Below are 27,875 nucleotides of genomic sequence, written 5' to 3'. Positions count from 1 at the left end.
TTTGACCAAGCTATGTTCTAATAAGTGTTTAGTCTGGGTTGTAAGTTGAACATCTTATGAATAGACTAAGCAGAATTTGTTCATACAGTGTTGTAAGGCAAGTTTTGTATGTGGGTCTAGGACTAGGTCAAGGTTTCCATCCCAGCGGTAGTGATGATTATTTTTTTCAATCGATCTCCCTCGCACAGGTATTACCTTTGACAGCAGTGATTACTTGGAGTATAACCACCTCATGTGCGATATGAAATGTATATGTATGAGAATGTATATGGATTTCATTCTCTGCCAACGTAACCCAACTAGACATAATTTCAAGGTCGGATCCTTGAGACTCTGTGATAAACCGGTTATTTATCTGCTCTTGTCTTCCATCGTTATTTCAGACAGAATCCCCCTTGGAGACTTAAGATAATGCAGTCCAATTATTGGTGCGAAGATGACATAAAAGATTCGAACTTCAAGAATCTTGAGTGCCTTGCAAAGTGGGCAGGGCCTTGAATCTTAGGTAATTAAGGGAGTAAAAGTGTCTCAAATATCTACAGATATACCGCAGTCCAAATCTAAGCTAATGTAGAAGTTTTGTAATGTATCTAAACCAGATTGAACCTAACCTGTGAGTAACTTATCTTCAGATGACCTTACATAATGTAGGAGTATTTCATGTAACTGAATAACCTGGGTTGTTATAGGATATACCTGCAGCTTTATCTTTATTTTGTCGCTTGCAATAACTACACCAACTCGAATGTCATCTTTTGGAGTCAGTAATACACAAGTATCTTGTATCAAAATCTATACCATTTATTTATAGTACATCTTTAGGAGCTTATATCATGTTCATTTGTTTCAGAATTGTTTTTTGGTTTAGGTAATAACATGTGCATCAAGAGAATTGTTGTTTCTTTGGTGAAAAAAATCTATTGGTAAGAGTTCTGGGTAGCATGTTAAATAAGACAACAGTATTATATCTATTGAAGAAGGGGTTAGTTGAAATAGGTAATACACTCATAGAATATCAGCAGAACCTTTGAAAATCACACTTAACCTCTCTAGTAGTCAATATGTATTATGATTTTCAGTTTTATAGTTAAGAGTTACCAGTCAATGTGCTGTGTGATGTAAACAGATATGTGACATAGCATGACCCTCAGCAGGTCATGAATTTGATGTCGGCAAATTTCATCGGTATATCATTTCAGGTAATAGGTAATGGTTTTTAAACTCTGTTGATATATTACACATGTATTTTCTACTTTTATGTTAATTTACCCAACGTTTTCCCTGCTGTATGCAACTGTGATCACATTTAGTATTATAGTGTAGGATGTAACCGTCTAAATCCTGCTCTGCAGATATGTTTGTGATCACAGCAGAGTTTAAAAAGCATGTAGCAGAAGCCATTTCCAAAAGCTAGTTTTGATGAAGTTTGATTGTCAGTTTGGATAGTGTCCATAGTGTCAAATGGATGAGAATTAGCAGTAAAAACTGAAAACATAAACTAGAAATTTCTTCTCTACTAGTTTTAAATGTCATCTTCAGGAGAATAATGATAAATCCAGGCAGATTCACAAGAATATATCTAAAGTTAAGGAGCTAAACACAGGATAGTTTCTGCTTTTTTTTAATCGATACCCACATTTGCTTTCAGCAAACTGGCCTGCAAAAGATTGGCATATCTGCTATTTTCAATGAAGTGAAGCTACCCACTTTGTTCTAGATATTTCTTTTAACTCCAATGTGGACTGCTTCTAATGCCTTTCTCATCCACTTGATGTGGTGGGGTGTGACATCAGCTCTGTGTTTCTGTGAGGTACCCATAGGCTATACCCAGCTTCACCTGTATAATTCCTCTCACATCCACATGTAATATCTTAAGCTACACTGTAACCTTCTGTCTTCTTTCGTAGTCCTCACAATGTCTTATATCTATCTTTATCCTTGATGTGGCAGTTACGTCCACAGATATTTTTGTAAAACCAAGTTAGTCTGTGTTGCTTACCATAAGTTGGGTATCTCTTAGCACCTATTACTCCCATTGTAACTCTTTCTGTTGTTGTTAGATTTTCTGTAATTGTTTGTGTCTTTCCTTTTGAGTTCATTTAACAATCACTTTGGATTACCACGTTTCATGAAGATTCTACAGTTTGTTTACATTCATCCTTCAGGAACTCAGGATTGCATACTCGTTGGGCCTTCAGAAAAAATCAAGTAACTACCACAGACTTGGTCCTCTCAGTATGTCCTAATGGGAATAAAGTCTTCTTTATTAGTTGTTTTTTCTTTTGTATACGAATATCTTGGTCTGTCATTTGTCATGTGTAATAGGGTATCTAGAAAAAGCAGAAGGCTAATTTCTTCTGTTGTGAATTGGATCTTGCAGTAAGCTATTGAGTTGTTGTATAATGGCTATGGACTTTCTGTGTGTTGCAGTTTTAACCTGCCTCTACATGGAGGCATTAGAGGAGGATCATTATAAAAATATCTTGAAGAAGACAACAACATGGCTCAGATATGTTTAAGATATAATTGTAGTCACATTCAGAATTATTGATTTGCACAGCATTCTGCAACTCAATAGACTTTATTGTCTCTCTTTCAGCACTGAATGACAGGACCACATCTAGGAATCTATTAGATTTTTTCTGAGGGCCCTTAGAGTATGTATTCCCAAGTCCCTAGAGCTGCTGTTCTTAAACTTTTTGGCCTCGTGCCCCCTCCAAGCATAGTCCTGGATACTGAACCCCCCTCCTAGCATAGTCCTGGATACTCTACCCCCTCCTAGCATAGTCCAGGATGCTCTACCCCTCCTAGCATAGTCCTGGATACTGCGCCCCCTGAACCCTTTCAAGTTTTATCAAACAATAATCAGTGATTTTTATACCTGTATACAGTACTTGATTGCTTTAGCAGGATTATGGCAGTAGATCTTTATGCTGATAATCTTATTGCTTACTTGAATTTAAATTTTTTGATGAATGAAAGAAGTTTTTCTGTTTCAATATTTTAGTTTTATTTTATTATCTTTATGTACCTTGTACTGGGAGTATTGAAGAATGTATGGAAGGCGAGAATGTTATCTCGGAGAGCATAAATGGGTATGTTTGAAGGAATAGCGGTTCCAACAATCTTATATGGTTGCGAGGCGTGGGCTATAGATAGGGTTGTGCGGAGGAGGGTGGATGTGTTGGAAATAAAATGTTTAAGGACAATATGTGGTGTGAGGTGGTTTGATCAAATAAGTAATGAAAGGGTAAGAGAGATGTGTGGTAATAAAAAGAGTGTGGTTGAGAGAGCAGAAGAGGGTGTATTGAAATGGTTTGGCTGCATGGAGAGAATGAGTGAGGAAAGATTGATGAAGAGGATATATGTGTCAGAGGTGAAGGGAATGAGGAGAAATGGGAGACCAAATTGGAGGTGGAAGGATGGAGTGAAAAAGATTTTGAGCGATCAGGGGCCTGAACATACAGGAGGGTGAAAGGCGTGCAAGGAATAGAGTGAATTGGAACGATGTTGTATACCGGGGCCAACATGCTGTCAATAGATTGAACCAGAGCATGTGAAGCGTCTTGGGTAAACCATCGAAAGTTTTGTGTGGCCTGGATGTGAAAAGGGAGCTGTGGTTTCAGTGCATTACACATGACAGCTAGAGACTAAAATGCACAAGGGTTTGCCAAAAGAAAAAAAAAAGTTTGGAAAGATGATTTAATGCCATACCAGGAGAAATAAGAGACGTGATAATGAACAAATGAGAAATAAAAAAAGCATCTAAAAGGAAACTAGATTTGGGACTCTCTCTCTCTCTCTCTCTCTCTGGGTAGAGATTACTTTTCTTTCAGTAGGGGTTGTGGGAAAGTCACCATTATTTAAGGTTTTTCCTGTCCCAAAACTTTCCAAGCTTGATCTAAGGTACTGTAAAGACTTTGGAAACTTCTGGTTTGTAAAAAGTTACATTTTGTTTGAGTTAGAAACTTCTGATATGTAATAAGTTACAATCTGTTTGGATGTATCCACACAGTGGGTTGAAAGAATGCAAGAATGGCTTTTGTGGATGTATGTGAAGTGAGCGAATGTAGTAAAGTACCCTTGCCAAAGGTAGGGCACGTACCTAGAGGGTAGTCCTGTCGTATGTGACCATTTCACATTCCTATGTTTCCAACATGGCCTAGATGTCCTTCGTAAGATAGAAGGAAGTAATAACCCTCAGAGGAGGCTAGTTGGACTTGTCTGGTCTCATGCAGTAAGTAGTCTCTGCCTTAGAGATTATGTAAATATTTTTCTCCCTTGGAAAACTGTGTGAAATGAAAATAATGGTAAGTATGGAAAATGTTGGACATACATGCATCCCACTTCAGTAATCCATAGAAAGGTTTAGATATGATGTGGAATTTTGTATAAGTTATGTTTCTTACTGTTGGTTTTATTGTTACTATTTTAGTGTGAAATATTCATAATAGTTTGTCCATGTGATTTGATTTATGCGTTTTGTTTCTCCCAAAACAGCTGATGTCTGGAGAGAGCAGAGGTGAGACTTGAATAAGAAAGAAATTGGAATTAGATTGGTTTAAGCATAGTTAGTTTTTAATATTATTTACAAATTGGCATAGCTGTGTTGCTTTTCAGCAGTTTTTTTTTTTTCTTTCTGTTTTTGCTTGACCCTCTCTATTCTGGTTTGCATCTTATACAAGTAAAGTTGTTTCATATTTCACATTTATGTATTTTGGAGGTGGTGAAAAACCTGTCTTTTAAAATGTGTCGGGTCATAGTTATTGGGATTTCAGATATGTTTTGAAGAATATAGTCATTGATTTGTGTGGGCTGTATTGGTATCTTCTGCATGTTGACAGTCCCATCATATTTATATTTTAAAGTGTAACTTGAAGTGAATATATACCAAACTCAAGCAAGAAAAATATTTTGGTGAGAAAAGTATATTTATTGTGGTTGCAAATTTATTGACCTAAATTTTTGCTAAACCTTTTTTCCTTGATTAAGGCACTTTTTATGCAGATAAGATAGATATATCAAAAAGTATATGATGAGTATACTTTATTTGTTTCCCTGGTATATATGAAATACTGTATGGTGATTATGCTTTGTGTATTTTCCTGTACTCCTTGCTCTAGTGCTGTTACCCTGCTATCATTACTTTGGCTCCCTGAATAGAAACATTTCCAAACCTAAATCATACACTCACTGCATATATACTACTCTCTCAGTCATCCTCCTCTCCATTTACCTTCAGCTTTATCAACATATTTCCTCTTCACCAATGGGACATCTTTCATGTGTCCATATCAGTAACATGCTTTAAAGGCATGGTATTCTCAGCCTCTTGAAGAAATTTTTAACCTTTTTTCCTTACACTCGAGAGTGTATTAAGAGATGATGCTTTTAATTTTATTGGTTTCAGGAAGGAATTCATTATTTCATACAAGGTATGATTTAAAGAATTTTAATTGTAAATATAAATATTTTATTATTCATTTTTTTCAATCTGTAATGTTAAGTCATTTTCAAAACTTTATATATTATCCATATATGGGGATATATATAGGGATAGGGGAGAAAGAATACTTCCTACATATTTCCTGCGTATCGTAGAAGGTGACTAAAAGGGAAGGGAGCAGGGGGTTGGAAATCCTCCCCTCTCGTTTTTTTTTAATTTTCCAGAAGAAGGAACAGAGAAGGGGGCCAGGTGAGGATATTCCCTCAAAGGCCCAGTCCTTTTTCTGTTTTTATGTTGGAGGATCCAGTCATGGACAAAAGTGCACATTAAAGCCAAGCGTTAATTGAAATATAGAGAGATTAATGAAAAGGAAAAAGAATAGACGAGAAAGGATTTTAAAATGTGCCAGGTCATAGTTATTGGGAAATACCTTAGAAAATAGAGTTCTAAAGCTTCAAGGTGTAGGGGAGAAAGATAATGTATTAAAGAAAAGAAAAATCTACTGCCAAGGAACTTAGTTGTTGACACAGCAAATGATTTTCAATAATCAGTCAGTCAGTCGTACAACCTTTAGCATTAACAGCTAATTGTTACTCTCATTGCCCTTCTGCACACATCATCAGAATTACCTATTGTTTTGCCAGCCTCCTTTGTTTCAACTTGTAGAACAAAACTATCTGCATTTGATAGCACTAATATCATTCATATTGTTCCATCATGGTTCTTAAGTACTGTACAGTGCAATCACCCCATATTTCTCATCTCACCTGATGCTTCATTCTGAAGAACATTAAATAGCCATGGTGTCATTATACAGCCCTGACACACAGCCATGTTGCCATTATACAGCCCTGACACACAACCACTTTTATGTCAAGTACAGCATTTTCTTTCTCTTCATGGGAGTTACACTATTGAAAATTGCCTTGAATGCCAAAACCAGGAATAATAATACTTAGGGGTTTTAGGAAAAATGATGTTTGGTTCATAGTCTCTCTCTCTCTCTCTCTCTCTCTCTCTCTCTCTCTCTCTCTCTCTCTCTCTCTCTCTCTCTCTCTCTCTCATTATGATATCAGATATGAAAAGTGAAGGATAGGAAAGCACATAGGAAAATGAAGTATGAAGCTTTGCTAATGACACCACAGTAAGTAGATTATTGGATCAGAGACTGACCAGTTGGGGATGCAAGACGACTAAGACAACTTACAAATATGCAAAAGTAATAAAGATAAATTTGATTGAATGAATTATGGAATAGGGAAGAATTCATTACTGGTACCATATAAAGGTCTATCAAGTGAATTGATAGAAAGTGGGACAAATAAAAGATTTGGATATTATAAATGAGAAACTAGATTTCAAAGAGCTTATTAAGAAGATAATGGCATCGGGTGATGAGCAGTTTGATTACGAGAACTTTCACTACAAGAGATGGAAAAGTATTAATGAGAATGATTAATATATTCATATGAATCAAAGTTGAGTACTGCTGCTTTGTATGGTCACCAGTAGAATTGATAGAAATAAACATTAAAGATACCAGTAAAATTGATTGATAGAAATAAACATATTAAAGTGGACACCAGAAACATCATGAGCAAAATCAAGGGTGTGGAACACATGAACTACCACGAAAGTCTGAAAAACTTCAACTATATAACCCAGCAAAAGAGAAAGAAATATGATAATCTACGCATAGCAACAAATTGAAGATATGAAATGCACGAGTTCAAAAAAAGTCGTGCTATCATTTGCAACTTCTTGGCAAATATGCTATGATATTACTGAACCTCACCTTACCATCACAGATCCCCCACACTCAGTGACCTCAGATTGGTACGTGTGTTCCATCAGCACATCCTATCACTCCTGAAAATCATGCTGTTGCTTGGAATTGGTAAACTAAGCCATCTCCCTGTTTTGGCAGAGGAAGCATGATTCATTCAGGAGCTGAAGCGGCAGTTGTTCTTGAGTCATATCTTACATATTTACATATTTGCAAACAGATGCCTCTGAAAAGTGAGAACAGTCAGTAACATTTGGTTGAAAGTTCCCATTTGCCATATAGTGTAGTGTTATTAGCTGCTGTATTTGAGGTGGGATACAACAGTCTTAGAAATAATGGATAAGTCTATAGATATAAGAAGTTGTGGCATTATTAGCAATGTTCATATGGTTGTTAATTATGTAGTAAGAATAACTTAGAAGATGTCTCCTCAAACCCACTATAGAAATGAGTCAAAAAAGAATTAAAAAATTACACACATTTGAATTATAATTCCATGTTATCTGCATACTTAATGATCTTATTAAACATTGATATTCCACTGATAGGAAGTTTCATTTATGGAGTGATTTTATAGAAATGATATAGGCTGACTCTCTTTCATCACTGAAAATATATCTGATATTATAATGCAAATCTCTATTAAGCTCTATTGAACCTGTTTTTAATGTCCTTTATTATATGCTTAGCTAAACCTTTATAGTTCTACATCAAATGAATTAAATGCTTTATTGTTTTAAAAATCTTTCAATAATTTACTTCTTCCAGTTTGTCTAGGCAACCATTCTCTAATCTGTTCCAGTGGGTGATAGATGATAGCTTATAAGTAACTGTCTCTGACAAATATACCAAAGGATCTGACAAATCTATGCTGACATGTTGGAATGTTACCTTATCTACTGAGTCTATTTGCTCCACCTCATTAATCTGCATCAAATGCTTCCTTTGCTCAGTACCATAATAAATTAACATTTCTTTCGTAAATGACAAGTCAATAGCCTTGTTTGTTAATGTTAGAGTGATGAAATTTGAAGTGACCACTGCTTTCTGTTTACCTTTAAGTCTCTTCTTGAAATAAAGTGCAGTCTTTTGAAAAGTACCTTTTGAACTGTTCACTATTAATATTTCAGTTTCTTTGTTACCAACACAGTACATGAAAAATTTCAAGCTTCATAAGACAGGAATCACTGTTGTCTTCCAACCGTCAATTTTTCTTTATGTTGGGCTGGCTGTGTTGTTTCTGTTATTGTAGGCAACAACACAAACTTTAGTGAGCTTGCAGTAATACCCAGTGATATCATGTTAGGCACACACAACAAGCATGTGATTTTTTTTTACAACCAAATCAGCCTGTGAAGGCTATGAGTTGGGCTGGTTGAACCCACAAATTTTTAAAAACATACCACAGCAAAACCAATATTTCTTTCGGTTTTGCTGTTTTGATGTGTGATATTTCATTAAGATTATTTAACTTGGGTTTTGGTACTGTACTTAGAATGATACTGGTTTTGTTATGTTTATGGCTGGGATACTTGCAAAAATAATTTGCATTTACTGCAAGTTATCTTTCATTATCTCTTGTCCTTCAAATCTGTTATTTGATCCCGACCATGCCTGCCAGTAATTTTTTGTAATGTTCTAAGCCTACTTCCTCTCTCGCCCTTTTGTTGAGCCAAGTTTCTTTCATAGTAATTGAGATTGTATTGTTCTCCATGGCGAGGTACTTGACTGAGTCGATTTTTCAGTTATCATGCTTTATATTATCATATACATTACCTTCCAAGTGTTCACTATTTTGTCTCCTTTCTATTGGTGTTTGTTCTTTGTGTCCTCATGTATTGTGGTTTATGTTTTGGTATTATGAAATAAGCAAAATACATTGTAAGTGCTAAATCTTCTTGTAAATACTCTTGGATAGGTAGATCCTTTCTTGCTGTAGTTTATGTGGAGTTGTTAATGCAAATGAGCGTATTGATTACAAATTGTGTTTTCAAGAGCTACTTGCAATTTTTAATTGATAAGGGAAAAAATTGAATGAACCTTTGTCATCAAGTGTAATTGGTAATGTCAGTGATGGAATTTAACCAAGTATATTTGGGCATCAGGAAAAAGAACATAAAGCCATAAACATATTTAATGTTTACTGTGATATATGATTACCTGTGTACTTAGTTAAGCTAAATGCAGAATATGTGTATTATTCTTTAACTGCTCTGCCATGTTGAGCACATTCCTTGTGCATTAAACTGTTTAGAAGTGCAAGATAGTTTTGAAATGTAGGGATCAGAATTTGTCATATAACTGCAGGCCTGCAAGCACAGAAATGGTATAACTTTATTGACTTCGTACTTTCATTTCATTAATCAAGATATGTGCATTTCAATATGTGTGATTATAAATGTACAAAAAAGCAAGAATATCAAGAACACAGTGCAATGTTGATATGCATCAAACTCACACTTTACTGATATGATTAGTATTAGTTGAAATCATTATTTCATGAATATGCATTATTACTATTTTAGAAAATTTTCATTTGATAGGAACAAGCACTATGTCCCACTTTGGAGAGACAAACACAGAACGCCTTGCCCGGAAAGCTCGTGATGCGCCATTCATGATTGTAGGTAAGAATCCTTAGAATCTTCTTATCTCAATATTTCTTATTTACATTTTGATACTAGTGTAATAACTGAGTTTTGGAGAATGGTAATGTGTATATAAGTTTCCAGTAAAATGTTTTTCTAAAAAGGTAAAGGATAGTATTTTTTATGTAATTTCTTATTCTTTGGGTATTTACAAAACAGATACTGCCCCCTAAGGTTGGTTGTTGGAGTTGAACCACTGCATTGTAGGTTAAGAATAATGCTTATAATTGACTTATTAGCTCACTTTGTGAGTAGTTATCATCCTTTAGTACCCATCATGATTGTGGTTGTCTGTTGCCTATCTGTAAAAGTTCCAAATCTTAATCCTCTCCGAAATCACTTTGGTCAGTTGAACCAAAACTTCAGAATTAAACTATGGGTGGACTTCTGTAAATTTTCCTCATTTCATGCTGATCCAACATTTAGTATGGCTGCCTTAGGGCAGAATAGGCTTTGACTAAAATTTCAAATTTTAGTCCTTCACTTCCCTGCAAATACTTGAAGCTACAAGGAACACTGTAAAATGGGTCTTATGGTTGCATGATATAACCCAAGGACCATTTTTTCTAGCAGTTTCAAGATTACACTGTAATCAGTCACAGGGAAATGATGGACCCTTATGAAGTGAGACATTTGTTAACAAAAGAAAGATTAAACTCATTTTTGTCATTTGATGATGATGATGCACCTGATTCATTCTAGTGCAGTCCCCTCTCCCAAAGAACACAAACATACCATGACACACTACTCAAAAATCAGCAAAAAATCAAGCCACACCTCAAGAGAAAATTCATGAAAAACCTACACATAATCTACCTAGAAACAACTCCCCACCAGATGTCACTCCCACTGATACAAAGAATGCAATTAAAACCTTTGAAAACTCTACTGCTACAGGCCCTAACAATATTATAAACTTTCATATAAAACACTATGGACCATTTACAGATCAAGTTCCTACAGATATCTTTAACTACTCCTGGCTACACCACAAAATCTGTAATGTCAAGACACTTGCCAACGTAATACCAAACTTGCCCTCTTCCTATTGCCCTGTATCACTTTTGTCCTCAGCATCAAAACTGTGAAAAAATTATCCTCAACAGAATCAAGGGAAAACGTGCCACTCAGTCGGGCTCCCGGACTGAAACATTCTGCTACTACACTACACACTGAGCTCACACACTACATCTGAGATGGATTCAACCAAACACAACCCCTTTCCAGCACAGCACTAGGGGCAGTAGACATCAGCAGAGCATTTGCCACTGTCCCTTGCCACATCCTCACACAAAAAATTATAATTAAAATTAACCATCAACCCCCAAGTGGAAATAAATGCTTACTCCTGCCTCACCTCTCTTTCACTTTTATGCGCAGATCCCACCTCCCCTCAACAAATATAGCTCTGGCAAAATACATATCCACTGAAATAACCCAGTAATCACGAAACTTCTGAACTACCAACTCAGTCTTAAACACTCCAGACCCATCAGAAACCACACTCCCCTTACAAACACTAGTCACATTCTTTCCTCTACACTGTGGACATCATCCATCACTACAACACATGAATGCCATTTCAATATCTCGAAAGACCCTACATGCCAAAGATACAATACCCAGCTTCTTGAGTGCTGCAGGAGCCTCATAAGGATAGAAGGGGCTGTTGTGTTTTGTAGAGTTTACTCAAGTGTGAGGCAAGGTTAAGCTTTTTATTTCTACTTGAGGGTTGATTAGTTATAGTGTGATCAGGGTGAGTGGGGTCCAGTGCTGTTGCATATAATTGAGTGCCAAGATTGTTGAGGTAGGACTATTGAGAAGATTTTTGTTTCATTGTAAAGATGTTGAGTTTTTTAGTTGCAAGGCAGTCAGTGATTATTGTTTTGTGTGTTTGCGGCTATTTTGTACTTGCTTCATGGCCTTTGGAAAACCAGGCAGATGAGGCATAGTTTAAAGTGGAACAGATGAATTGCCTGCATCATACTTGCTGTTGTCTGCTTTAGCGAAGTAATATGAGGATTAGATGTTGAAAGGCCTCATTTGCACTCATGGATTCTCCCAATTATGCTTTGGTTCAGTTCATTGACGGCATTTTGCCTCTTTTATATAAAACCTTGGTTCAGTTCTATCTATCACATGCAAACCTTTTACCTTCTTGACGGTTCAGGCCCTTAAGACTCAAAATCTTTTCCACTTTACCCTTCCATCTCTGCTTTGGTTTCTTCTCTTGTCCTTGTTCCCTCCACTTCTAACACATATATCCTCTTTGTCAGCCTCTCCTCTCATTTTCACCATATGCCCAGACATTTTCAGCACTCTCTTAGCTCTCTCAGTTACACTCTTTATATTACCACACGTCTCTTACCCTTTTATTACTTAATTAGTCAAACCACACCCACACCACACATTGTCCTCAGACATTTGATTTCCAACATTACCCTCCTCTTCTCGTCTTCATCTATAGCCCATGCCTCAGATCCATACAGTATCTTTGGAGACTACTGTACCTTCAACTATACACCAAAAATCTTTTCTGAAACTTTTGGGCTATTTTCTACCAAATATATTAGGGATGGTTTACGGATAGTTGCTTTTCAGAACTGTCTGATGACCCTACCTGCCATTTAAAATGGCCACCATGAATAGATTTTTTTTTTCCAAAAGTTAGAGCATGTTAGTTTCAAAGCAGAATTGGCTCACATTTTAAGTGTGACCAAAGAATTATGAGTTAGTTAACATAAGATATAGATGTTTCTGTAGAATTGATAGTTATGCTAACTTTTGCCCCTTATGCAAATTAGGCTTATATATAATATTCACCTGATAAAGCCAGATGAGCAATACAGGCTCATGTGGTCCTCTAGTTTTTCAACTCAGTTCATATCTACTACTTGAGGTAGCCTTAATTATATGCTTTAATTTTGTCTATTGACTACTTTGTAAATTAGTGTCCAAACTAGTATTCAGAACGCCAAAGAAAATGCTTATACTTGAGCTAGTTTAGATATTTAGATTCTGCCTAAGCCTCCCTGCTTAGAATGTAGGAAGGTCACACCTGCAACAGAGAGATAGACTTTATTTAGTTTTATGTTTATCTTTCAGGACTTGTTGGACTTGTTGGATTAGTTGGTTATGGTCTTTATGGCTTCAAAAACAGACAACTCAAGACATCAGTTTACCTTATTCACATGCGTGTGGGTGCTCAAGGCTTTGTTGTAGCATGTCTTACTGCAGGTGTGAGTTACAACTTATACAAAAAGCTTGTGTACCCAAAACTATATCCTCAAAGCATAGAAGAAAAGGAAGACTAGATATACCTGGTAAAATCTTCATTGTACATATTTAAATGTAATCATATATTCTAGGTCTTGTAAATGTAAATTTTCAGGAAAAGAACTTTCAGGAAGAGAACATAGTACCATGAGACTGGAAGACTGGCCACCCAGCAAAAGGCTTTTCAGTTATTTACAATTTCATATGGGAGTCATTTCTATTTCAAAGCTTGGATTTTTATGAGTATTTTGTATCCTAGACTTGGATTATAAATGAGAATAAATGCTTCTCATTTCAGCACCACAGTGACTACAATATCAGTCACCAGCATTGTCATGGAAATAGTTGATACTGAAATACTGGGTAAAACTCAGAGAATGCATTCAAAGGCATATGCTTTACATTTTGTTCTAATAAATGAATTTGATGAAGTCGCTGGTTATGATGAAGTAAGAAATCTTTATTGTGATTTATTGTGCCACACTCGGAGCAAATATTACTGGTAAACTTATCTATATACCTCAAAAAATACTGTATATGGAATGTGCATTGTAGTGGTTGAGCTCGTTGATATAAATGTTTTCATTTGATTATAGACTTAGGCTCTTGTTCTTTGTGAGTTGAAAATGGATGGGTAGTCAAGGCCCTCTGGTTTTTCCCTCCATAGTGGTCTGGAACACCTAATTGAAAGGCCAACATATGTTCTTGATCATTACAACCACAACTAAAAAAAGTGTAGCTCTTTTTTCCTTTTGCAACCCACTTCAATTGCACTGTTTCTGTCTTTTTAGTTTCTTACAATTGCTTCATTTTCAACTGGGCTAGTTCACCCCTAATTCCTCCCTCAAAACTGGCGCATATTGTAATAGCTCATTGGTTTTTCGTACATGACTTTTTTTTATTGTTTCCTTAGGACCGTTACCATAAAACCCAATCTTATGGTCTTCAGTGTAATGGAATTCAACTTCTAATGGGCCCTTCAGACCCTGCTAGACTAAGTTTTATGGAAATTCTTAAAAAGGTCACTCCATAGCAAATTTAGTCTAGTAAGTATAGGACTGAGTTTGGGATTTAACTGAATAGTCTACTAGTACCCAACTTCGATCCAAAACACTGGGCATCAGGGGAAAACGTGACAGCCTCTTACATATTGCCTCGGTACATTTTCTCTTTATGATACTAACAAACAACATTCGCCAAGGACACACACACAGTTTTACACTGATTTACAATAGGTTAATGGTGCAGTAACATCTTTTGTGCCTTTACACCAAGTAAAAAAAAAAAAAAAATCTGGACCGCTAGGTCACTGCCCACCAATATGAGATTAGCACCAAATTGGTCAGCACATAAACAGAATTGATGCCCATGTTTTCGCACAGTTCTTTTTTTCCCTACAGTTCAAAGGCTACTCCTTTTGAATTAAATTATGGCAGATAAGAGTGTGACTGGTGTTTCATGTGCTGAGAAGTGAAAAGTTGAAAATGATTGAGTATTGTGTGTATAGTGAGAGAAGCTTGCACCTCATCTAATCCATATTTCTGCCCATTAAGTAATTAGGTGACCCTGGAGATGTATTCCTATGAATCAGAGTAGTCTTTGCTACTCCCTAAATATCTGCAGCCTCAAAGGAGTAAGGAATTTCCATATGTTAATGTTTCATGTATAAATATTCCTTTGAAAATGTAGGTGTATCCGAATGTGGCAAATAACAGACCACCTATCCCCCCAATTAGTCTTGGGTGTAATGGTGTTTGGCAAAAAACAGACCGCCCATCCCCCGAGTTAATAATTTTGAATGTTCCTACTTGTACTGAACATGTAATCCCTTTGTCATGATTTGATTGCTCTTGCTTCAGTACTTGTAACATATTGGACCTTGAAAGTTTCCCTTCCTCTTGTTTCTCATTCCACCATAATCTGAACTTTGATTAGAATGTGTGCAAAGCTATTCTGTTAAGTCAAGTATGCTTTCATGAAAAGAAAGTCTGTAGACTTTACCTTTTCAACTGATGAAATCTCTGTTGTCTTTAACCCTCAACCCTCTGACTATTATGTCTGTCTTGCTATATCTCTGATGCCAGTTCCCACCTGGAAATCCCTCAAGGGGGTGGATACAGCAATAGTGTCTCCATAACTAGTGAACTCCAGTGCCGCCTCCTAGTCTTAGTGTCTCACCCTTAACAGGCCACTGGTGGAGGGCAACTTTATAGCAGTTTTTGCAGAGGCTTCTGCCCAATGTTCCTACTGATTACTAATTCTTTATATACATGTCCTTCCTTCTTGTATTGTTTTTTGAAAGGGGGAGCAGAGCAGGGAACCATGTGAGAAATTTTCCCTGTAAGGCTAAGTTATCTGTTCTTGAAGTTACCACGCTGATGCGGGAAATGGTGAATATGTACGAAAAAAATAAATATGAACATGCAGGAGAGTGAAAGGCTATTATGTATATCCTCAGTGGAGGACTTTACAAAAAATAAAATTTAAAAAATCTGTTTTATTTTTTCCATAGATATGATACTTATCAAAACACCTGATATAGAAGACAATATGGTAGCCCTTTACTTGTGTGTAATGAAGCCCATAGCTGAATATTTTTTTCAGACGAATCAAGGCTGTTGCCATCATCAATTCTGCCAGAGGTAAAAGACATCCCTCACCATATGATGCAATAGGTATGCAGGAATAACCTCTGAGCTCTCGCAAAGTGCTAAAGTTCGTGATTCGTAGGGGGGTATGCCCAATTAGAATAAATCAATATTTTTCTAAGTAAGTCGATGCTGTTGCCATGCCTAACTTTGCCGATATATGATGCATCCCTCACCATATGATTCAATGTGTATGCAGGGATAACCTTTGAGCTGTGCCAAAGTTGGTGATTCAAAGGGGGGATATAGAACATGGGTGTGCCCAATTAAAATTAACAGAAATAAGAGATGTGTGGAAATAAAAAGAGCGTGGTTGAGAGAGCAGAAGAGGGTGTTTTGAAATGGTTTGGGCACATGGAGAGAATGAGTGAGGAAAGATTGACCAAGAGGATATATGTGTCGGAGGTGGAGGGAACGAGGAGAAGAGGGAGACCAAATTGGAGGTGGAAAGATGGAGTGAAAAAGATTTTGTGTGATCGGGGCCTGAACATGCAGGAGGGTGAAAGGAGGGGAAGGAATAGAGTGAATTGGAGCAATGTGGTATACCGGGGTTGACGTGCTGTCAGTGGATTGAATCAGGGCATGTGAAGCGTCTGGGGTAAACCATGGAAAGCTGTGTAGGTATGTATATTTGCGTGTGTGGACGTATGTATATACATGTGTATGGGGGTGGGTTGGGCCATTTCTTTCGTCTGTTTCCTTGCGCTACCTTGCAAACGCGGGAGACAGCAAAAAAAAAAAAAAAAATAAAAGTTTGGGCAAAGAACACAAAGGAGGCAGCATTGGTGTATGAAGGTTCGTACGTAAAAAAGGAGTCCAGTGTTAAAAGAGTGGTCATGACATTCAGGAACTCGGGTAGTGTTTAATCAATTGTTCCAGATCATTAAGGAGAAAAAAAAAAGGCTTTGGCACCATTAGGATTGCCCCAGATAGAGCCTAACCAATCCTTATGGTATACATTGAAATTCTTTGCTCAGAGGACCTCATCTGTTGAATGTAAAGAGAGCATAGCAATGAAGCGAGAAATCAAATAGTCGGAGAGGTAAACAAAGGAATTAGTGGAAATAAACAGAAGACAGAAGCATGATAATGCAGGATAGAGAGATTTTTGGCTAGATGGCATCAAAGTTAGGAGACTCAAAGTCCTTAAGGTAAGCAATAGTTGGTTTTGTGCTTCAAGTCAGCATAAACTCCACTCTTGGTGTAGAAATGATGATACAGATCATAATGGGAAATCAGATAGAGCAAAGGAGAGCAGCCTTGGATAGTTGAATTTCAAAGAGAAGGAAAAGAGTTAAACAGGTGCAGGTGTTGTTCATCGGAGGGAAGGTTAGAACCATAACCACAAATGTTGCAGAAATGGAGAGAAAAGAGATGGGTCTAGGAGTTCTAGCTATGAAAGTAGGGTGGATGATAGCATAACAGCAGTCAAGTGGGACCAGGGCTGAATGCCAGCAACCCACATGAGGAATGCACAAAAGTGATCTGGGCCTGAAAGGGGGTACAATGCAGCAAACATTGCAGTGCTGGATCACTGTGCTGCTGTCACTATCCATTCTGAAACCCAGGTGATAGTACCTCCGTGGTCATTGGTTACCCGCCATCCACTACTACTACTACTACTACTACTACTATCACTACTGCCACAGAAAAGAAGAAATGAGGAATGAATCAACAAAGAACAAAATATTAGAGATATTATAAGAAATGATTAAAAAACAGGATCAGAGGTCAACAAAAAGTGGAAGGAAAGAACTTGGAATCAATTAAAAGATCAAGGAGTTATGAGTTGAGAGAAGAGCTGAGGACTTTGAAAAATATAGTCAGTCAATGTAAACATAGTTGGGGGTAACCAGAAGGTTTATATAAACCTGGGAAAGCAAAGCGAATTCATGAAAAAGCAAAAAAGGTCATATAGGTCTTTTTATAGGTAGCCTAGTGGTTGTTCAAGGGGAAATAATTATAACACACAGAACTAGTGAAAATGGTGGGGTGCCAGGAGCAATTTCAGGTATCGATAAATAGATGCAGAGCGTGAAGACTGATGTAGTGGGGCAGAGACCCGGGTACATACAAACAGGGAAAGGGGAAGTTAATTCTAGCTCTAGAAAGAATAATTTCCAGTGTTAGTAATCAGAGATGTTTACAGCCTACTTGATGAAACGTTTATATAGATACAAAGTGGAAAGGATCAGTGCTTGTTAGCCAAAAGGGAGTTTTCAGAGAAAGAATAGATACATGGAAGATGACAATACAAGAGAAGAGAATCTAGTTAAGTGAATAGCACCAAAATTAGAATGGTCAGGAACTGAGGAGGATGATAGATGCAAATCTCTCATTATTTTTGGCTCAGATCATACACAAGATGATGAGAAAGGGATAAAAATGATTTAATGCTCAGAAAAGGATTGCTAAAGCCTATAAATTGCCAGAAATAAGAATCGATGGTTATAACCTAGGCATAAAGGAACAACCAGTAATGATTATGTTTCACTTGAAGTCACCTAGCCAGAAGGTATTTTGAGAGGCTGATATAGATCAATTGAAATTTGATGGGGTATCATTCAAACATGACAGACAAAGGGAAAAGAGGGAGAAAAGCACAAAGAATACAGTCAAAAGGCTAAAAACAGGAGACGTAAAATGAGGTAAGACAGCAGAGCAGCACTGCAGAGAGGTCAGGAATGTTTAGCGATGGTAATATCAAACAGAAGGTAATGTATACAAATGCACATGGATCAGTAATAAATGGAAAAGACCTTGAATTTAAGGATCATGTAAGGAAAAACACACCTAATATTGTTGGAGTTATGGGAATAAAGCTAACTAAAGAGATGAGATCCAGAGGGGTACGTGTTAGCAAGGAGTGAAAGAGAGGTCTAAGGAGGAGGAGGACTGTCCCTCCTTATAAGATACAGCCTTAAACTGTAGGAAATTGTGGCAGATGGTCCATTCAGACAGCACATAATTGGAAGAGTAAGTGTTCAAAAGAAGTGTAAAGCAGTAGTAGTTTTAATCCTTCAAAGAATTGTATTGACCTAAAACAAATACATAATGATAACAGTGAAGGAACAATTCAGTAAGCTTTTCACCTATATAGGGCCAAAACTAGATTGAGCTTTTCAAGTTTGGCTACTGCATTTAAAGAAGCAAAAAGACTTCAAAGAGAAAATCCAGAGGAAGGGAACTAGGATGGTACCAGAAATAAGAACTAAGTTACAGAGAAAAGCTAGAGGCTTTAAAATTTCTCACCATGGAAAAAAGAAGAGAGGGGTGACCCAATCACTACCTTCAAGTTTTTTAAACCAGATTGAAGATGTGTACAGTGAAAATTCATCAAATGATGTAAGGATAGAACAACTGAGAACATATCACGAAATCAAACGAACCTCATTAAAAGAGATGTAAAGAAGTACAAATAGTAAATGCAATCAGCATACAAAAATTCAAAAGGTTGTTTGATTGTAGAGAATGTTCAAGAAATTGGGGCTCTATAAGCATAAAACTCCCTCACCATACAGTATAAACTGGTGATTACATTATGTAGGTAGGCAGGATGGAATGATAGAATAACAAATATTGTTGTTTGAAGACAAAATTGCTTTCATAATTTGAAGTACAATACTCTTGTATCCTATGTTTATGACAATATGCTTTCAATTGCTTGTTATAATTTTTTTGAGGAAGAGAAACTTGGGTTTAAGAAAGAATTGACTTTTTGGAGGCTTGTGGTTAGAGCTAGTCACATCGTTATATTATCATAAGTTTTGTTGACAACAGTACTATTCGTCACAGGTTTTCATTAGTACCATCATAAATGCTGAGTTATCATGTAGTACATAATTTCTCTAAATGACCTCTGTATATGCTAACCAAGCATTATTTGAATCCAAAGATCTGGGTTTATGGTTCATGAAATTATTTGTAATATACACAAAAATTGAATCTTCACACCATTCTATTTTTTCTTCAGCAAATGCAATTTTATGCACACTGTTTTTGCAGTTGAATCTGCCTAGGCATGTATCTGAATTAACTTTAGCTGTAATGTACAGTATTTTGATGTCAGGTGTATCCTTTCATTAATCATGAATATTACAAAGTATTACAAAACTGATATTACCCCTATGTTCTCTAAATTTTTATGAATCTCTCTACTGTAACACTGATTCCTTTTCCCTCCAGGAACTCCTATCAAGGGGGTGACCATGGTTGGGTAAAGTCTTCACTTATCCCTCTCCATGCATTCTTCTACCATTTCTCTCCCTCCAGTACTGTTCCATTCTATTTCCCCATGTCACATGTGGTCTTCCTCTCACACTAACTTCTTTAGTCATGCTATCATACGCCTCCTTGTAAGCTCCCCATTTTCCATTCTTTCAACATGCCCGTGTGGCTGCATAGGTCAAGGTTAGGAGGACTATACTGTCCGTTTATCCTAACTTCAGTTTCATACTTACACCTCGACTTTTCATTATTCTGTTAAGTAATCCAATGACTTTTCAACCCTGTACTGCTCTCTGTCATATACTCTCTCCCTTATATCTCCATCCTAAGATAGCTCCCAAATCCTTACATTAGGTCACCTCTTGTGGTCTTTTTCTCACTCTATAGAGTACTGCAAAATCTGTACTTTCACTCATGTTTTCTTTCAAACACCATTACTTATATTTACTTGCATTTACCTTCAATTGCCTATGCTTTCACTCATCATAAAGCACACTACAACTTTCTGCAACTCTACTCTCAACAAAGAACACAGTATCATCCACAAATAGGCTTGTCACTAGCCACCATACCTCATCACACACACCACCGCTGCACCCCCTTTCCCTAGTTTTGCTTTCACCTCTTATCACCCCTAGCATATATAATTCTTAAAAGGCCATGGTAACAATATAGCCCTGCCTCACACCCATATGTATACAGAAACTTTCGCTCAACTCTCCATCCTCTCTTACATATGCATTTGCTCCTCTTTTATAGAAAAGGCTTTCAAACCATCCAACAATTGTCCCCCTACCCCGTGCATCCTTAAAATATCCTCATTCACTCAACTCTGTCATACGTTTACTCTAGATTTAAAAAGCTGCATACAACTTCTTACCTTTCACTTAATACTTTTCCACACTCATTCTCACCACAAAACTCTGCTCCATACATCCCCTAACTTTCCTAAAACCACCTTGCTCCTCACTTAATCTGCATTCAGTCACTTCCATCACTATCAGTTCACTTCTCCTGGTAACCTTAACTGACATATTCCCCTATAATTGCTACATACATCCTTAGCACCTTTTTCCTTTGAATAAGGAACAATAATAGCTTTCACCAATCATAAGGCACAACCTTCTGCTTCCATGCTAAATTATGCATCAAATGCATCAACTCTTGTCACACTTTCTTTTCCATACTTCAACATTTCAGCTGTAATCCCATCCACTTTCCTCACATCAACCTCATAATTGCCCTTTTACCTCCCATGTTGCTAAAGGCCCCTGCAACTGTATCCTTTCTTTCTATCCTCCACACACCTACATGTAACAATTGCTGTTTCACTTTCTCCTTCATTCATCAGCTCTTCAAAATACTCTTCCCATCTTCCTTTCACTTCTGCCTTTTGATTCAGCAACTCCCCTTCCTTACTTCTCACATTCATATTTCCACTCTTAAATCCATCTCTTTCCTTTGTCACCTCCTAGAACAATTTCTTATTTTCCTTAATCCTTCACATCCAAACTATGACTTTTAAATTTCTCCAAAAGCTTCCTTCTTTTACTCTCTGTGAACACATAAAAAAATAAAACTGCTCTATAAATGTGACTCACCTACACAATAATTTGTAGGATACTCACTGTTGTATGAAAAGCCTTTTATTTAACTAAATAATGATGTGCAAGGGAGAGGGATAAGGACAGGGATATATGAAGATTCTTGCCAGAGATAACTGAATATAATAAACCTGTAATTTTTTCATTTGCCTTTCTTCTCATACCAATGATTTTGCACTCTTTGGCTTTTGTGTGTGACACTATTAGGCAGAACAAGAACTAACTTGCCAATATATAAACTAACATGGATCAAATGTGAATTGACTGGAAATTTCAAGGTTTGTTCATCACACCTCTGGTTCATATTCACTTACCAACAGAATTAAAGCTGACTTTTCTGATGCCAGTCTTGATGCCAGTCATTTACTGTTGATGTTGCCATGAGCTTCTGTGACTTTTCCTACAAAACAAATATTGGTGGTGATCACCAATTTATACTGAGAAAAAACATTTAAAAATTGGTATGAAAATGTATGCTAACCATGTTTACTAAAATACGTGTCATTATTTTTGTACCAATATCCAACATACATATATGACAACACGTATGTCAGCAAACAACAACTGACTCACTTCCCAAGCCCTCTCATCCACAAGACACTGCATACTTGCCCCTCTCCCAACATCTCTTCCATTCACCTCCCTAACCACCCCACCCATAAATAAATTAAACAACCATAGAGACATCATGCACCCCTGCCTCAAACCGACATTCACTGGGAACCAATCACCCTCCTCTCTTCCTACTCGTACATATGCCTTACATCCTTGGTAAAAACTTTTCACTGCCTCTAGCAACTTACCTCCCTCACCATATACTCTTAAAACCTTCCACAAAGCATTTCCATCAACCCTATCATATGCCTTCTCCAGATCCATAAATGCTACATGCAAATCCATCTGATACAGCGCTGGTGGCTGATTCAGGTGAGAAACTGCAGGAGTTGGTGACTGAGTTTGGTAAAGTGTTTGAAAGAAGAAAGTTGAGAATAAGTGTGAATAAGAGCAAGGTTATTAGGTTCAGTAGGGTTGAGGGACAAGTTAACTGGGAGGTAAGTTTGAATGGAGAAAAACTGGAGGAAGTGAAGTGTTTGAGATATCTGGGAGTGGACTTAGCAGTGGATGGAACCATGAAAGCGGAAGTGAGTCACAGAGTGGAGGAGGGCAAAGGTTCTGGGAGAGTTGAAGAATGTGTGGAAGGTGTGAACGTTATCTCAGAAAGCAAAAATGGGTATGTTTCAAGGAATAGTGGTTTCAACAGGGTTATATGGTAGTGAGGCATGGGCTATAGATAGGGTTGTGCAGAGGAGGGTGGATGTGTTGGAAATGAAATGTTTAAGGACAATACGTGGTATGAGGTGGTTTGATTGAGTAAGTAATGAAAGGGCAAGAGATGTGTGGTAATAAAAAGAGTATGGTTGGGAGCAGAAAAGGGTGTGTTGAAATGGTTTGAACACATGGAGAGAATGAGTGAGGAAAGATTGACAAAGAGGATATATGTATCAGAGGTGGAGGGAAGAAGGAGAAGCAGGAGACCAAATTGGAGGATGAAGGATGGAGTGAAAAAGATTTTGAGTGATAAGGGCCTGAACATACAGGAGGGGTCAACAAGATGTCAATGGTTTGAACCAGGGCATGTGAAGCGTCTGAGGTAAACCATGGAAAGGTCTGTGGGGCCCGGATGTGGAAAGGGAGTTGTGGTTTCCATGCATTATACATTACAGCTAAAGACAGTGTGAACAAATGTGGCCTTTTTTGTCTCTTCCTGGTACTACCTCATGAGGGGGGGGATGCCATTTCATGTGTGGCAGAGTGGCGACAGGAACGGATGAAGGCAGCAAGTATGAATATGTCCATGTGTGTATATGTATATGTCTGTGTTTATATGTATGTTTATGTTGAAATGTATATGTATGCATATGTGCATGTGCAGGCATTTATGTATATACATGTGTATGTGGGTGAGTTCGGCCATTCCTCGTCTGTTTCCTTGCGCTACCTCGCTAACGTGAGAGACAGCAATTAAGTATAATAATAATAATAAAAAAATGTTATGTATTCAGTTTCAGCATCATTTGGACTAGTTTCTGTGTGGCAGAGTGGTGACAGGAATGGATGAAGGCAGCAAGTATGAATATGTCAATGTGTGTATATGTATGTTTATGTTGAAATGTATATGTATGTATATGTGCATGTGTGGGCATTTATTTATATAGATGTGTATGTGGGTGGGTTAGGCCATTCCTCATCTGTTTCCTTGCCCTACCTTGCTAATGCGAGAGACAGCAAATAAGTATAATAATAATAATAAAAAAATTTTATATATCCAGTTTCAGCATCGTTTGGATTAGTTTCTGGTGAAAACATTTGACGATGCCATTTCATGTGTGGCAGAGTGGCGACAGGAATGGATGAAGGCAGCAAGTATGAATATGTCCATGTGTGTATGTATATGTCTGTGTGTATATGTATGTATATGCTGAAATGTATATGTATGTATATGCTGAAATGTATGTATGTATATGTGCATGTGTGGGCATTTATGTACATACATGTATGTGGGTGGGTTGAGCCATTTCTCGTCTGTTTCCTTGCGCTACCTCGCTAACGCAAGTGACAGTGATTAAGTATAATAATAATAAAAAAAAATGTTATGTATCCAGTTTCAGCATAATTTGGACTAGTTTCTGGAGAAAACATTTGATGAAATAAGAGTTAAGTCAAAAAAGGCAAACTACCTGATACAACAGTATATTTCACTGGCAGGATAGTGTCAATTGTCTTTAATTTTCCCTGAAACATATCCAGACACAGATGGACAAATGAAATGTACTATGTGGTTCAACTGAAGATGAATATTAAAGGTTCACAGTGCCTTACTTGCCACCATCTGTTGCCCTGATGGCCTAGACAAATGTTTTGCATAAGTAGTAGACCTTGAAATTTACCATTACAAACCAATCCAAGGTTTGCAGCAATGATATGTTTTATGTCAGGAAAACCATCTTCACAGGTTATCAATGGTTTCAAAATGCCAAGGACAAGCAATGCTCTATTTGCCATATCATTCCAAAAGTAATAGAATCAAATTAATAAGCAATAATGCTTATACTAATCTTCAAAACATTCCTTTAATACCTATGCTTCCTCGTTTGCCTTCCAAGTGAGTGGTACATAATTCTTATACAAAGCCCACAAAAAGTCTCTGAGGTTTCAAAACAAGACAAGGGCCTAGTTTGAAATCTTTAACAGCACTACCTCTAAGCAGATTTTCCCTGTCTTTGTCAGGTTTATAGCCAGGAATATACTTTTCACTGTGGAAATAAATGTCCTTTCAGGCATTTTTTTTCTTATACAATAAAGTTGCATCAACATTTAAAACCTGACAGGCTGAATAATTACACTCATAACTGTTTTTACAAAAACTCATGCATTGCTTTAGATACATCTACATCTACCCTTGAAACTTATCCACTTATACAGCACATTTCTTGGAAGTTTGAAACCACTATAATTTTTTTTGCTAAAAACCTTCTTATCCATAATGAATTGCAGACTTACAAGCAATGCTTCTGATCCTCTAGCCAAATACCCAATAACCATTCCATAATCATTATTCCACTCCTATTTCTGGTCAATTGAAAGAAGTAGCTAAGGTCTTCAAAAGTTCTTTGATCTTAATAAGATCTTTTAGGATATTTCTTACCATTATTGATGAAAACAAGAGCTTCTTCACTTCTTTGCTTTTGGCATCCTATGGGCAGTATTCATTCTTTTGTCAGCCATTGTAAAGACTAAAGATTTCAGGGCAAATTGTAGTCAAATAAAGCATTCATTCAATCAAAATAGTGGTTTGGGTAAAGCAAATTATGTACCATACACCATTTATATGTCAACACTGTACAATCTTACTTGAACTTTAAACAGTACCTTTCCTTAAACATTAAAAGCTTCTCCTCAATTATAGCTTTAAAAAATCAGGAAATGCTTTACCAGTCTCTACATCTGCAGCTTCTCTGCCAACTTTGTTACTAACTACCCTAACTAACTCTTTACCATAAAAATGCAGCATGTTTCTCAAAATTTTCAAACCTCTCAATGGTTACTACAAACAGCTGCGTTGTTGAACCTTTTCTCTTCAAAACCTCAAATAATGTCCATGCTTTCTCCATACTTAAGAGCTTATAATAATCCAATCAAGTAATAAACTCACTAACCATTCTGCAGTAGTTGCTAATCAACCCCTATTTATCAACTGATTAGAGGGTTAAGCAACTGCAGTCTTTGAACTTTTGTAAATCTCAACAGAAACTTAAGAGGTCCTTACTATTGTTGCTGGAAGTAAATGTACACTAGCAATGTTGGCATTACGAATGCCAGTGGCAAAACACAACCTGCAAGCATGGTCTTGAATTTCCATCATGGTGTGCACAAAAAATATAAAGAAATCTACAAAAATCTACATTATTACCTCTATGTTGGCCTGGTCCCTTGGTCAGTGAGCACCCACAGTTGCTGGTGATATAAAAGATGTGGAAATTAGTTTATTTATCTCTATCTACTGTATGTTGCATTCGTACTGTATTCTTATTTCATGTGCAGACAACATTAATGGTAAATGGTGGAAAAATACAAGTTTTACACCTTTCACTCAAAAATTGAGGGAGATTGGCTGACAAGTGTAGGGAGGATACTGAATTTGTTTTCCTTATACTCAAAGCTCTTCATCTATTTCATAAATACTCTTAATTCACACACAAGCACAGCAGTGATGGTAAATAAATGTATGTAGAAATATTTTACCTTCCACTCTACAAGTAAGTGCGAGATCAAGAGCTGGCAGGCATTCTTTCCTTGAAAATATGCTGTCTTTACCTATCATTTGTATCAAATCCCCAATTACCCCAGGATTACCTATAGAAAAATAAGCGCAACTGTAATATAACTTCTTCCAAAGGCACATGTTAACCGAGAATGCCTCCCCCTTTAATACATAACCCTCCAAAAATTACCCCATCAAATCACTATTTCTCCAAATTTCTCACATTATTCTTCTTCACTTTCTCAACCAACCGATACACAGCATAAGTGTTCCTCCTAATAACTTTGGTCATCCAGCAGCCTAAATCTTCTTCACAAAGTCACCTTGTATGCATGACATTAAGGTGGACAACCATCCGCTTATGATGGTTTTTCCCCGAGTCTTTTTAAAGTATAAGATGTTAGCTGGATATTCAAACAAAAGAAGGGCAAACTAGAACATCATTTGATGTTCGCCACTCTTTCCTAAAGGAACATTAACAGATGAAGGTCACTGCTTAAGGGTTATGTCAAATTTATTTTCAAAAGATCTGGTTTTTCTTTGTCTTTTTGATGCATGAGTCAGATCCACTACTCTTCCTTTTGTCAGACACAGTAAATAACACAAAATATCTTTAAGAGACTTTAACAGTATAATTTCAAAATGAAGGAAACTTTAATCAAGGTTTGGGTGTATTTAAATTATAGGGAATTAAATAAGAAATGACTTTATTCAAAAAGACTTTTTGTCAAGGATTTCCTGTATTCTTATTATATCTACAATTAGTGTTGGCAACAAATCTGTGGGAAGGAGTCTATTGGGGTAAGTTGAAAGACTGTTTACATTCCACCCACTGACAAAAAAAACAGCCTCTCTAAAGGCTAACATTACATATACACACTAGTCAAGAATATAAAACATTACCTAAACAACTCCTAAAAAATGCAAACCAAACTAAAATCAACTCTCTGTTTTACTGCCCACAGTGGTGGTGCATGAGCTGGTAGAGACATTTCTGTGGTAAATGTCCAAATAACCCCTGTGCTATTTCAAGGCTACAATCACTACTGTACACACTCACCTCGTTCCCATTACTCTTCCTAACAATTTAAAAACAATCCATAATTTTCATGTCATGAGCTGTAAATAAATTGCATAACTTCAGGTACAAAGCCCTACATGTGATCATTATGGCTAGCTAATTTTGAATGAGGTTTTCTTGTATATGGTTAAGTTTTTCATGGCACCTTGTGGTTACTGTAGCAACCCATTCTTAAAAGCAAATGCTTTACAACTAAAAAGTTGTGTTCCTGTGGAACTGGCAAACCTATGAAAGCTGTGTCCTACATGGAGAGGGTTAATTGGGATGAACTGAATAGGCCAAGAGACCTACTAGGGTTTCCTGTTACTATCATATTATTATTATTATTATTATTATT

At 36.9% G+C, this 27,875-nt stretch overlaps 2 protein-coding genes across 2 annotated transcripts in view; one reads left to right on the top strand and one right to left on the bottom strand.

Moving 5' to 3' along the window:
* Positions 1 to 15,651, top strand: part of LOC139750377 (HIG1 domain family member 1C-like) — a 43,380-nt gene extending 27,729 nt beyond the window's left edge. Inside the window, exons 2-4 of the mRNA XM_071665110.1 lie at positions 4,501 to 4,522; positions 9,776 to 9,859; positions 12,986 to 15,651. Coding sequence (XP_071521211.1) covers positions 4,501 to 4,522; positions 9,776 to 9,859; positions 12,986 to 13,194 — 315 coding nt within the window. The 3' untranslated portion in view covers positions 13,195 to 15,651. The remainder of the gene's footprint in view (positions 1 to 4,500; positions 4,523 to 9,775; positions 9,860 to 12,985) is intronic.
* A 9,856-nt stretch (positions 15,652 to 25,507) lies between these two features.
* LOC139750338 (uncharacterized) overlaps positions 25,508 to 27,875 on the bottom strand; it is a 30,672-nt gene continuing 28,304 nt past the window's right edge. Inside the window, exon 3 of the transcript XR_011713119.1 lies at positions 25,508 to 26,150. The gene's annotated coding sequence lies outside the window, so the exon portion shown is untranslated. The remainder of the gene's footprint in view (positions 26,151 to 27,875) is intronic.

The sequence above is a fragment of the Panulirus ornatus genome, chromosome 1 (assembly GCF_036320965.1).
Source record: "Panulirus ornatus isolate Po-2019 chromosome 1, ASM3632096v1, whole genome shotgun sequence".
NCBI lineage: Eukaryota > Metazoa > Arthropoda > Malacostraca > Decapoda > Palinuridae > Panulirus > Panulirus ornatus.
This window is presented reverse-complemented; position numbering and strand designations above follow the sequence as displayed.